Below are 12,887 nucleotides of genomic sequence, written 5' to 3'. Positions count from 1 at the left end.
CCTCAAGGAGAGGTCAGAGAAATCTCTCAAACCGTAACAGCCCCTTTAAGATCCTGCCTAAAGGAGAGGTCAGAGAAATCTCTCAAACCGTAACTGCCCCTTTAAGATCCTGCCTCAAGGAGAGGTCAGAGAAATCTCTCAAACCGTAACTGCCCCTTTAAGATCCTGCCTAAAGGAGAGGTCAGAGAAATCTCTCAAACCGTAACTGCCCCTGTAAGATCCTGCCTAAAGGAGAGGTCAGAGAAATCTCTCTAACCGTAACTGCCCCTTTAAGATCCTGCCTCAAGGAGAGGTCAGAGAAATCTCTCAAACCGTAACTGCCCCTTTAAGATCCTGCCTCAAGGAGAGGTCAGAGAAATCTCTCAAACCGTAACTGCCCCTTTAAGATGCTGCCTAAAGGAGAGGTCAGAGAAATCTCTCAAACCGTAACTGCCCCTTTAAGATCCTGCCTAAAGGAGAGGTCAGAGAAATCCCTCAAACCGTAACTGCCCCTTTAAGATGCTGCCTAAAGGAAAGGTCAGAGAAATCTCTCAAACCGTAACTGCCCCTTTAAGATCCTGCCTAAAGGAGAGGTCAGAGAAATCCCTCAAACCGTAACTGCCCCTTTAAGATGCTGCCTAAAGGAAAGGTCAGAGAAATCTCTCAAACCGTAACTGCCCCTTTAAGATCCTGCCTAAAGGAGAGGTCAGAGAAATCTCTCAAACCGTAACTGCCCCTTTAAGATCCTGCCTCAAGGAGAGGTCAGAGAAATCTCTCAAACCGTAACTGCCCCTTTAAGATCCTTTCTCAAGGAGAGGTCAGAGAAATCTCTCAAACCGTAACTGCCCCTTTAAGATGCTGCCTAAAGGAGAGGTCAGAGAAATCTCTCAAACCGTAACTGCCCCTTTAAGATCCTGCCTAAAGGAGAGGTCAGAGAAATCCCTCAAACCGTAACTGCCCCTTTAAGATGCTGCCTAAAGGAAAGGTCAGAGAAATCTCTCAAACCGTAACTGCCCCTTTAAGATCCTGCCTAAAGGAGAGGTCAGAGAAATCCCTCAAACCGTATCTGCCCCTTTAAGATGCTGCCTAAAGGAAAGGTCAGAGAAATCTCTCAAACCGTAACTGCCCCTTTAAGATCCTGCCTAAAGGAGAGGTCAGAGAAATCTCTCAAACCGTAACTGCCCCTTTAAGATCCTGCCTAAAGGAGAGGTCAGAGAAATCTCTCAAACCGTAACTGCCCCTTTAAGATCCTGCCTCAAGGAGAGGTCAGAGAAATCTCTCAAACCGTAACTGCCCCTTTAAGATCCTGCCTCAAGGAGAGGTTAGAGAAATCTCTCAAACCGTAACTGCCCCTTTAAGATGCTGCCTAAAGGAGAGGTCAGAGAAATCTCTCAAACCGTAACTGCCCCTTTAAGATCCTGCCTCAAGGAGAGGTCAGAGAAATCTCTCAAACCGTAACAGCCCCTTTAAGATCCTGCCTAAAGGAGAGGTCAGAGAAATCTCTCAAACCGTAACTGCCCCTTTAAGATCCTGCCTAAAGGAGAGATTAGAGAAATCTCTCAAACCGTAACTGCCCCTTTAAGATCCTGACTCAAGGAGAGGTCAGAGAAATCTCTCAAACCGTAACTGCCCCTTTAAGATCCTGCCTAAAGGAAAGGTCAGAGAAATCTCTCAAACCGTAACTGCCCCTTTAAGATGCTGCCTAAAGGAGAGGTCAGAGAAATCTCTCAAACCGTAACTGCCCCTTTAAGATCCTGCCTCAAGGAGAGGTTAGAGAAATCTCTCAAACCGTAACTGCCCCTTTAAGATGCTGCCTAAAGGAGAGGTCAGAGAAATCTCTCAAACCGTAACTGCCCCTTTAAGATCCTGCCTCAAGGAGAGGTTAGAGAAATCTCTCAAACCGTAACTGCCCCTTTAAGATCCAGCCTAAAGGAGAGATTAGAGAAATCTCTCAAACCGTAACTGCCCCTTTAAGATGCTGCCTAAAGGAGAGGTCAGAGAAATCTCTCAAACCGTAACTGCCCCTTTAAGATGCTGCCTAAAGGCGAGGTCAGAGAAATCTCTCAAACCGTAACTGCACCTTTAAGATGCTGCCTAAAGGAGAGGTCAGAGAAATCTCTCAAACCGTAACTGCCCCTTTAAGATGCTGCCTAAAGGAGAGGTCAGAGAAATCTCTCAAACCGTAACTGCACCTTTAAGATGCTGCCTAAAGGAGAGGTCAGAGAAATCTATCAAACCGTACCTGCCCCTGTAAGATGCTGCCTAAAGGAGAGGTCAGAGAAATCTATCAAACCGTACCTGCCCTAAGTCCACATCTGATCCAACTGTTTCCGGTGGTTCCATTCAGTTCTAGCTAATTGGAGGAGTTCTGTTTGTCTCCCAGTGTAGATAAACTTCCTCATGAACCTGGGGTTATTTAAAGCTGCAATATGTAACTTTTTGGGTGACCCGACCAAATTCACATAGAAATTTGAGTTATAGATCTGTCATTCTCTTTGAAAGCAAGTCTAAAAAGCGGTAAATCTGTTCGTGGTGTGCTATTTCTATGCTTCCCGTTCTTAAGTTTTGACTTTTTCGTTTTGTACACCAGCTCATATATTTATGGAAAATATATTTCACAGTGGTTTAGAAGGTACAGTAATTCTCTACACTATATACTTGCATGTTTTGACACAAACTGAAATTACTATTAGAATTTTAGCAACCAGGAAATGGAGGAGCGATATCTGCATAGTGCATCTTTAATAGATATGGTTAGACTTGGGGATGGAGAGTTGATCTTAAATCATTGGTTGAAACAGAAGAGTAACTGGGGCAGTGGCCAAGCCAGCACTTTGAAAAGTTTTGGATCTGCTTTGAAGTTGGTTTGAAGTCATCCTTAATCCCTCTTTCTCTCTCTTCTTCTCTTCTTCTATTGCTGAATCTGTCTGTCTGTTCCTCTATTTTGTGCCTTAGTAGATTTTCCACTGCTTCAGGGCTGACTAAAAATAGCTTGTCTGGTCCGTACCACAGGAAGTGGTGATAGTGGGAGAGAAAGAGTGTGTGTGTGTGTATGTGTGTGTATGTGTGTGTGTGTGTGTGTGTGTGTGTGTGTGTGTGTGTGTGTGTGTGTGTGTGTGTGTGTGTGTGTGTGTGTGTGTGTGTGTGTGTGTGTGTGTGTGTGTGTGTGTTTGTGCGTGCATGCGCGTGTCTTGGATTGTATGCATTGAAACGAATCCAGGGTCACAGCATTATGAAACCGCGAGGCTAGCAGGAAGATGTCTCAGGTTTTACACTAGTCAAACCTTGTTACCTCAGAACACACACACACACACACAGAGGTTATTCTGGCAGGGGGGATGTAGAGATTGTTTAGTGAGAGGGATTCCTCCAGGCTGAGGTAGTCTTGTTGACCTGTGTGTGTGAAACAAGCCTAGTGTATTTATCTCTTTATCTTTGTGAGCTGTGATCATATTTACTGTTCTGTTGTGTTTTTCTGAACCCCTGCCCTGGACATAAGGTCACCCACACATGGACCATACATACACAGGGATGTGTGTTATGGTAGGGGGATGTGTGGTATGGGTAGGGGGGGGGGGGTGTGTTATGGTAGGGGGATGTGTGTTATGGTAGGGGGATGTGTGTTATGGTAGGGGGATGTGTGTTATGGTAGGGGGATGTGTGTTATGGGTAGGGGGATGTGTGTTATGGGTAGGAGGATGTGTGTTATGGGGAGGGGGATGTGTGTTATGGGGAGGGGGATGTGTGTTATGGGTAGGGGGATGTGTGTTATGGGTAGGGGGATGTGTGTTATGGTAGGGGGATGTGTGTTATGGGTAGGGGGATGTGTGTTATGGGTAGGGGGTTGTGTGTTATGGGTAGGGGGATGTGTGTTATGGTAGGGGGGATGTGTGTTATGGTAGGGGGATGTGTGTTATGGTAGGGGGATGTGTGCTATGGGTAGGGGGATGTGTGTTATGGTAGGGGGGTGTGTGTTATGGGGAGGGGGATGTGTGTTATGGGTAGGGGGATGTGTGTTATGGGTAGGGGGATGTGTGTTATGGGTAGGGGGATGTGTGTTATGGGTAGGGGGATGTGTGTTATGGGTAAGGGGATGTGTGTGTTATGGTAGGGGGATGTGTGTTATAGGTAGGGGGGGTGTTATGGTCGGGGGATGTGTGTGTTATGGTAGGGGGATGTGTGTTATGGGTAGGGGGATGTGTGCTATGGGTAAGGGAATGTGTGTGTTATGGTAGGGGGATGTGTGTTATGGGTAAGGGGATGTGTGTGTTATGGTAGGGGGATGTGTGTTATGGGTAGGGGGGGTGTTATGGTAGGGGGATGTGTGTTATGGGGAGGGGGATGTGTGTTATAGGTAAGGGGATGTGTGTGTTATGGTAGGGGGATGTGTGTTATGGGTAGGGGGGGGTGTTATGGTAGGGGGATGTGTGTTATGGTTAGGGGATGTGTGTTATGGTTAGGGGGATGTGTGTTATGGTAGGGGGATGTGTGTTATGGTTAGGGGATTTGTGTTATGGTTAGGGGGCTGTGTGTTATGGGTAAGGGGCTGTGTGTTATGGGTAAGGGGCTGTGTGTTAAGGGTAGGGGTCTGTGTGTTATGGGTAATGGGCTGTGTGTTAAGGGTAGGGGTCTGTGTGTTATGGGTAATGGGCTGTGTGTTATGGGTAAGGGGCTGTGTGTTATGGGTAATGGGCTGTGTGTTATGGGTAATGGGCTGTATGTTAAGGGTAGGGGTCTGTGTGTTATGGGTAGGGGAAGTTGGGGAGCGAACATGAGGTCTCATAGGAGATGGTGAGGAGGAGGGTGGTGAGGGGGTGAATTTTGGGAGAACTGGGGTGTGAGGAAGCTATCCAAGGCTGGGTATGGAGGTGAGGGGGGAGAGTTAGGGGGAGTTGGGGGTGTTTTAGGGATTCTCATGGGAGGCAAGGCTGGGCTGGGAAAGTGTGGGGGAGGAAGGAAGATAGATGGTTTCCTCATTGTGTTTGTACTGGCCTGGGAACATGCTTTAAGTTATTGGTGGATATGAGTGACTCATGTCTGAGTGTGTGTGTCTGAGTGTGTGTGCATGTGTATCATCACTTGTGTGTGAGTGTGTTTGTTTGTGTGTGCATGTGTCACACTTCCTAACCCTTGTGTGTGTGTCTCTCTCTCAACAGGAGGAGGAGCTAGAGCGTCTAGAAAGGGAGTTTGCCATCCAATCCCAGATCACGGAGGCTGCGAGGCGTCTGGCCAGCGATCCGCACGTGAGCAGTAAGAAGCTGAAAAAACAGAGGAAGACGTCGTACCTGAACGCGCTGAAGAAACTCCAGGAGATAGAAAACGCCATCAACGAACACCGTGTCCGCTCTGGGAAGAAACCCACGCAACGCGCTTCACTTATCATAGAGGGTGAGACTACACACATGCTGAGAGAATCGCTTATACCAACCACATCGCTTATCATAGAGGGTGAGACTACACACATGCTGAGAGAATCGCTTATACCAACCACATCGCTTATCATAGAGGGTGAGACTACACACATGCTGAGAGAATCGCTTATACCAACCACATCGCTTATCATAGAGGGTGAGACTACACACATGCTGAGAGAATCGTTTATACCAACCACATCGCTTATCATAGAGGGTGAGACTACACACATGCTGAGAGAATCGCTTATACCAACCACATCGCTTATCATAGAGGGTGAGACTACACACATGCTGAGAGAATCGCTTATACCAACCACATCGCTTATCATAGAGGGTGAGACTACACACATGCTGAGAGAATCGCTTATACGAACCACATCGCGTAACAAACAGGGTGAGACCAGGCACACGCACAATAACAAATTCACATTCACAAACACACACTCACATACACACACAGACACATGGCAAGAAGTGCTCATGAACATGAATTGAAACACACCTACTTCACCTTAACTAATGCCATAGTGAAAGTGTTTTCCTCTGTTCTTCTCTCCCACAGAGGCCAACATCGGCTCAGAGGACAGCTCTCTGTCTGACGCTCTGGTCCTAGACGACGGTATGTCTCTCTCTGTCTGACGCTCTGGTCCTAGACGATGGTATGTCTCTCTCTCTCTGTCTGACGCTCTGGTCCTAGACGACGGTATGTCTCTCTCTGTCTGACGCTCTGGTCCTAGACGACGGTATGTCTCTCTATCTGTCTGACGCTCTGGTCCTAGACGACGGTATGTCTCTCTCTCTCTCTGTCTGACGCTCTGGTCCTAGACGACGGTATGTCTCTCTCTCTCTCTGTCTGACGCTCTGGTCCTAGACGACGGTATGTCTCTCTCTCTCTCTGTCTGACGCTCTGGTCCTAGACGACGGTATGTCTCTCTCTCTCTGTCTGACGCTCTGGTCCTAGACAACGGTATGTCTCTCTCTCTCTCTCTGTCTGACGCTCTGGTCCTAGACGACGGTATGTCTCTCTCTCTCTCTCTGTCTGACGCTCTGGTCCTAGACGACGGTATGTCTCTCACTCTCTGTCTGACGCTCTGGTCCTAGACGACGGTATGTCTCTCTCTCTCTCTGTCTGACGCTCTGGTCCTAGACGACGGTATGTCTCTCTCTCTCTCTCTGTCTGACGCTCTGGTCCTAGACGACGGTATGTCTCTCTCTCTCTCTGTCTGACGCTCTGGTCCTAGACGACGGTATGTCTCTCTCTCTCTCTGTCTGACGCTCTGGTCCTAGACGACGGTATGTCTCTCTCTCTCTCTGTCTGACGCTCTGGTCCTAGACGACGGTATGTCTCTCTCTGTCTGACGCTCTGGTCCTAGACGACGGTATGTCTCTCTCTCTCTCTGTCTGACGCTCTGGTCCTAGACGACGGTATGTCTCTCTCTCTCTGTCTGACGCTCTGGTCCTAGACGACGGTATGTCTCTCTCTCTCTCTGTCTGACGCTCTGGTCCTAGACGACGGTATGTCTCTCTCTCTCTGTCTGACGCTCTGGTCCTAGACGACGGTATGTCTCTCTCTCTCTCTGTCTGACGCTCTGGTCCTAGACGACGGTATGTCTCTCTCTCTCTGTTTGACGCTCTGGTCATAGACGACGGTATGTCTCTCTCTCTCTCTCTGTCTGACGCTCTGGTCCTAGACGATGGTATGTCTCTCTCTCTCTGTCTGACGCTCTGGTCCTAGACGACGGTATGTCTCTCTCTCTCTGTCTGACGCTCTGGTCCTAGACGACGGTATGTCTCTCTCTCTCTCTGTCTGACGCTCTGGTCCTAGACGACGGTATGTCTCTCTCTCTCTGTCTGACGATCTGGTCCTAGACGACGGTATGTCTCTCTCTCTCTCTCTGTCTGATGCTCTGGTCCTAGATGACGGTATGTCTCTCTCTCTCTCTCTGTCTGACGCTCTGGTCCTAGACGACGGTATGTCTGTCTCTCTGTCTGACGCTCTGGTCCTAGACGACGGTATGTCTCTCTCTCGCTCTCTGTCTGACGCTCTGGTCCTAGACGACGGTATGTCTCTCTCTCTCTCTGTCTGACGCTCTGGTCCTAGACGACGGTATGTCTCTCTCTCTCTCTCTCTGTCTGACGCTCTGGTCCTAGACGACGGTATGTCTCTCTCTCTCTCTCTGTCTGATGCTCTGGTACTAGACGACGGTATGTCTCTCTCTCTCTCTGTCTGACGCTCTGGTCCTAGACGACGGTATGTCTCTCTCTCGCTCTCTGTCTGACGCTCTGGTCCTAGACGACGGTATGTCTCTCTCTCTCTCTCTCTGTCTGACGCTCTGGTCCTAGATGACGGTATGTCTCTCTCTCTCTCTCTCTGTCTGACGCTCTGGTCCTAGACGACGGTATGTCTCTCTCTCTCTCTCTCTCTCTCTCTCTCTGTCTGACGCTCTGGTCCTAGACGATGGTGTGTCTCTCTCTCTCTGTCTGACGCTCTGGTCCTAGACGACGGTATGTCTCTCTCTCTCTGTCTGACGCTCTGGTCCTAGACGATGGTATGTCTCTCTCTGTCTGACGCTCTGGTCCTAGACGACGGTATGTCTCTCTCTCTCTCTGTCTGACGCTCTGGTCCTAGACGACGGTATGTCTCTCTCTCTCTCTGTCTGACGCTCTGGTCCTAGATGACGGTATGTCTCTCTCTGTCTGACGCTCTGGTCCTAGACGACGGTATGTCTCTCTCTGTCTGACGCTCTGGTCCTAGACGACGGTATGTCTCTCTCTCTCTCTCTGTCTGACGCTCTGGTCCTAGACGACGGTATGTCTCTCTCTCTCTCTGTCTGACGCTCTGGTCCTAGACGACGGTATGTCTCTCTCTCTCTCTCTGTCTGACGCTCTGGTCCTAGACGACGGTATGTCTCTCTCTCTCTCTGTCTGACGCTCTGGTCCTAGACGACGGTATGTCTCTCTCTCTCTGTCTGACGCTCTGGTCCTAGACGACGGTATGTCTCTCTCTCTCTCTCTCTCTCTGTCTGACGCTCTGGTCCTAGACGACGGTATGTCTCTCTCTCTCTCTCTTTCTGACGCTCTGGTCCTAGACGACGGTATGTCTCTCTCTCTCTCTCTGTCTGACGCTCTGGTCCTAGACGACGGTATGTTTCTCTCTCTCTCTCTGTCTGACGCTCTGGTCCTAGACGACGGTATGTCTCTCTCTCTCTCTCTGTCTGACGCTCTGGTCCTAGACGACGGTATGTCTCTCTCTCTCTCTCTGTCTGACTCTCTGGTCCTAGACGACGGTATGTCTCTCTCTCTCTCTCTCTCTGTCTGATGCTCTGGTCCTAGACAACGGTATGTCTCTCTCTCTCTCTCTGTTTGACGCTCTGGTCCTAGACGACGGTATGTCTCTCTCTCTCTCTCTGTCTGACGCTCTGGTCCTAGACGACGGTATGTCTCTCTCTCTCTCTCTGTCTGACGCTCTGGTCCTAGACGACGGTATGTCCCTCTCTCTCTCTCTGTCTGACGCTCTGGTCCTAGACGATGGTATGTCTCTCTCTCTCTCTCTCTCTGTCTGACGCTCTGGTCCTAGACGACGGTATGTCTCTCTCTCTCTCTGTCTGACGCTCTGGTCCTAGACGACGGTATGTCTCTCTCTCTCTCTGTCTGACGCTCTGGTCCTAGACGACGGTATGTCTCTCTCTCTCTGTCTGACGCTCTGGTCCTAGATGATGGTATGTCTCTCTCTCTCTCTCTCTGTCTGACGCTCTGGTCCTAGACGACGGTATGTCTCTCTCTCTCTCTGTCTGACGCTCTGGTCCTAGACGACGGTATGTCTCTCTCTCTCTGTCTGACGTTCTGGTCCTAGACGACGGTATGTCTCTCTCTCTGTCTGACGCTCTGGTCCTAGACGACAGTATGTCTCTCTCTCTCTGTCTGACGCTCTGGTCCTAGACGACGGTATGTCTCTCTCTCTCTCTGTCTGACGCTCTGGTCCTAGACGACGGTATGTCTCTTTCTCTCTCTGTCTGACGCTCTGGTCCTAGACGACGGTATGTCTCTCTCTCTCTCTCTGTCTGACGCTCTGGTCCTAGACGACGGTATGTCTCTCTCTCTCTCTGTCTGACGCTCTGGTCCTAGACGACGGTATGTCTCTCTCGCTCTCTGTCTGACGCTCTGGTCCTAGACGACGGTATGTCTCTCTCTCTCTCTGTCTGACGCTCTGGTCCTAGACGACGGTATGTCTCTCTCTCTCTCTCTGTCTGACGCTCTGGTCCTAGACGACGGTATGTCTCTCTCTCTCTCTCTGTCTGACGCTCTGGTCCTAGACGACGGTATGTCTCTCTCTCTCTCTCTCTCTCTGTTTGACGCTCTGGTCCTAGACGACGGTATGTCTCTCTCTCTCTCTCTGTCTGACGCTCTGGTCCTAGACGACGGTATGTCTCTCTCTCTCTCTCTGTCTGACGCTCTGGTCCTAGACGACGGTATGTCTCTCTCTCTGTCTGACGCTCTGGTCCTAGACGATGGTATGTCTCTCTCTCTCTCTCTCTCTCTCTGTCTGACGCTCTGGTCCTAGACGACGGTATGTCTCTCTCTCTCTCTGTCTGACGCTCTGGTCCTAGACGACGGTATGTCTCTCTCTCTCTCTGTCTGACGCTCTGGTCCTAGACGACGGTATGTCTCTCTCTCTCTGTCTGACGCTCTGGTCCTAGACGATGGTATGTCTCTCTCTCTCTCTCTCTGTCTGACGCTCTGGTCCTAGACGACGGTATGTCTCTCTCTCTCTGTCTGACGCTCTGGTCCTAGACGATGGTATGTGTCTCTCTCTCTCTGTCTGACGCTCTGGTCCTAGACGACGGTATGTCTCTCTCTCTCTGTCTGACGCTCTGGTCCTAGACGACGGTATGTCTCTCTCTCTCTCTCTGTCTGACGCTCTGGTCCTAGACGACGGTATGTCTCTCTCTCTCTCTCTCTCTCTGTCTGACGCTCTGGTCCTAGACGACGGTATGTCTCTCTCTCTCTGTCTGACGCTCTGGTCCTAGACGACGGTATGTCTCTCTCTCTCTGTCTGACGCTCTGGTCCTAGACGATGGTATGTCTCTCTCTCTCTCTGTCTGACGCTCTGGTCCTAGACGATGGTATGTCTCTCTCTCTCTGTCTGACGCTCTGGTCCTAGACGATGGTATGTCTCTCTCTCTCTCTGTCTGACGCTCTGGTCCTAGACGACGGTATGTCTCTCTCTCTCTGTCTGACGCTCTGGTCCTAGACGACGGTATGTCTCTCTCTCTCTGTCTGACGCTCTGGTCCTAGACGACGGTATGTCTCTCTCTCTCTCTCTGTCTGACGCTCTGGTCCTAGACGACGGTATGTCTCTCTCTCTCTCTCTCTCTCTGTCTGATGCTCTGGTACTAGACGACGGTATGTCTCTCTCTCTCTCTGTCTGACGCTCTGGTCCTAGACGACGGTATGTCTCTCTCTCGCTCTCTGTCTGACGCTCTGGTCCTAGACGACGGTATGTCTCTCTCTCTCTCTCTCTCTGTCTGACGCTCTGGTCCTAGATGACGGTATGTCTCTCTCTCTCTCTCTCTCTGTCTGACGCTCTGGTCCTAGACGACGGTATGTCTCTCTCTCTCTCTCTCTCTCTCTCTCTGTCTGACGCTCTGGTCCTAGACGATGGTGTGTCTCTCTCTCTCTGTCTGACGCTCTGGTCCTAGACGACGGTATGTCTCTCTCTCTCTGTCTGACGCTCTGGTCCTAGACGATGGTATGTCTCTCTCTGTCTGACGCTCTGGTCCTAGACGACGGTATGTCTCTCTCTCTCTCTGTCTGACGCTCTGGTCCTAGACGACGGTATGTCTCTCTCTCTCTCTGTCTGACGCTCTGGTCCTAGATGACGGTATGTCTCTCTCTGTCTGACGCTCTGGTCCTAGACGACGGTATGTCTCTCTCTGTCTGACGCTCTGGTCCTAGACGACGGTATGTCTCTCTCTCTCTCTCTGTCTGACGCTCTGGTCCTAGACGACGGTATGTCTCTCTCTCTCTCTGTCTGACGCTCTGGTCCTAGACGACGGTATGTCTCTCTCTCTCTCTCTGTCTGACGCTCTGGTCCTAGACGACGGTATGTCTCTCTCTCTCTCTGTCTGACGCTCTGGTCCTAGACGACGGTATGTCTCTCTCTCTCTGTCTGACGCTCTGGTCCTAGACGACGGTATGTCTCTCTCTCTCTCTCTCTCTCTGTCTGACGCTCTGGTCCTAGACGACGGTATGTCTCTCTCTCTCTCTCTTTCTGACGCTCTGGTCCTAGACGACGGTATGTCTCTCTCTCTCTCTCTGTCTGACGCTCTGGTCCTAGACGACGGTATGTCTCTCTCTCTCTCTCTGTCTGACGCTCTGGTCCTAGACGACGGTATGTCTCTCTCTCTCTCTCTGTCTGACGCTCTGGTCCTAGACGACGGTATGTCTCTCTCTCTCTCTCTCTCTGTCTGACGCTCTGGTCCTAGACGACGGTATGTCTCTCTCTCTCTCTCTCTCTGTCTGATGCTCTGGTCCTAGACGATGGTATGTCTCTCTCTCTCTCTCTCTCTCTCTGTCTGACGCTCTGGTCCTAGACGACGGTATGTCTCTCTCTCTCTCTGTCTGACGCTCTGGTCCTAGACGACGGTATGTCTCTCTCTCTCTCTGTCTGACGCTCTGGTCCTAGACGACGGTATGTCTCTCTCTCTCTGTCTGACGCTCTGGTCCTAGATGATGGTATGTCTCTCTCTCTCTCTCTCTGTCTGACGCTCTGGTCCTAGACGACGGTATGTCTCTCTCTCTCTCTCTGTCTGACGCTCTGGTCCTAGACGACGGTATGTCTCTCTCTCTCTCTCTGTCTGACGTTCTGGTCCTAGACGACGGTATGTCTCTCTCTCTGTCTGACGCTCTGGTCCTAGACGACAGTATGTCTCTCTCTCTCTGTCTGACGCTCTGGTCCTAGACGACGGTATGTCTCTCTCTCTCTCTGTCTGACGCTCTGGTCCTAGACGACGGTATGTCTCTTTCTCTCTCTGTCTGACGCTCTGGTCCTAGACGACGGTATGTCTCTCTCTCTCTCTCTGTCTGACGCTCTGGTCCTAGACAACGGTATGTCTCTCTCTCTCTCTGTCTGACGCTCTGGTCCTAGACGACGGTATGTCTCTCTCTCTCTCTGTCTGACGCTCTGGTCCTAGACGACGGTATGTCTCTCTCTCTCTCTCTCTGTCTGACGCTCTGGTCCTAGACGACGGTATGTCTCTCTCTCTCTCTCTGTCTGACGCTCTGGTCCTAGACGACGGTATGTCTCTCTCTCTCTCTCTGTCTGACGCTCTGGTCCTAGACGACGGTATGTCTCTCTCTCTCTGTCTGATGCTCTGGTCCTAGACAACGGTATGTCTCTCTCTCTCTCTCTCTCTCTGTTTGACGCTCTGGTCCTAGACGACGGTATGTCTCTCTCTCTCTCTCTGTCTGACGCTCTGGTCCTAGACGACGGTA

General features: G+C 50.6%; 1 protein-coding gene across 15 annotated transcripts in view; it reads left to right on the top strand.

The window, feature by feature from the left end:
* The window catches only part of LOC139540499 (FERM domain-containing protein 4A-like), a 260,292-nt gene that overhangs the window by 225,772 nt on the left and 21,633 nt on the right, over nucleotides 1–12,887 (top strand). For all 15 annotated transcript variants that reach the window (XM_071344379.1, XM_071344380.1, XM_071344376.1 and 12 more), the window contains 2 exons: nucleotides 5,136–5,367; nucleotides 5,956–6,012. In XM_071344379.1, coding sequence (XP_071200480.1) covers nucleotides 5,136–5,367; nucleotides 5,956–6,012 — 289 coding nt within the window. The remainder of the gene's footprint in view (nucleotides 1–5,135; nucleotides 5,368–5,955; nucleotides 6,013–12,887) is intronic.

Source organism: Salvelinus alpinus, chromosome 15 (genome assembly GCF_045679555.1).
Source record: "Salvelinus alpinus chromosome 15, SLU_Salpinus.1, whole genome shotgun sequence".
Classification (NCBI taxonomy): Eukaryota; Metazoa; Chordata; class Actinopteri; order Salmoniformes; family Salmonidae; genus Salvelinus; species Salvelinus alpinus.
This window is presented reverse-complemented; position numbering and strand designations above follow the sequence as displayed.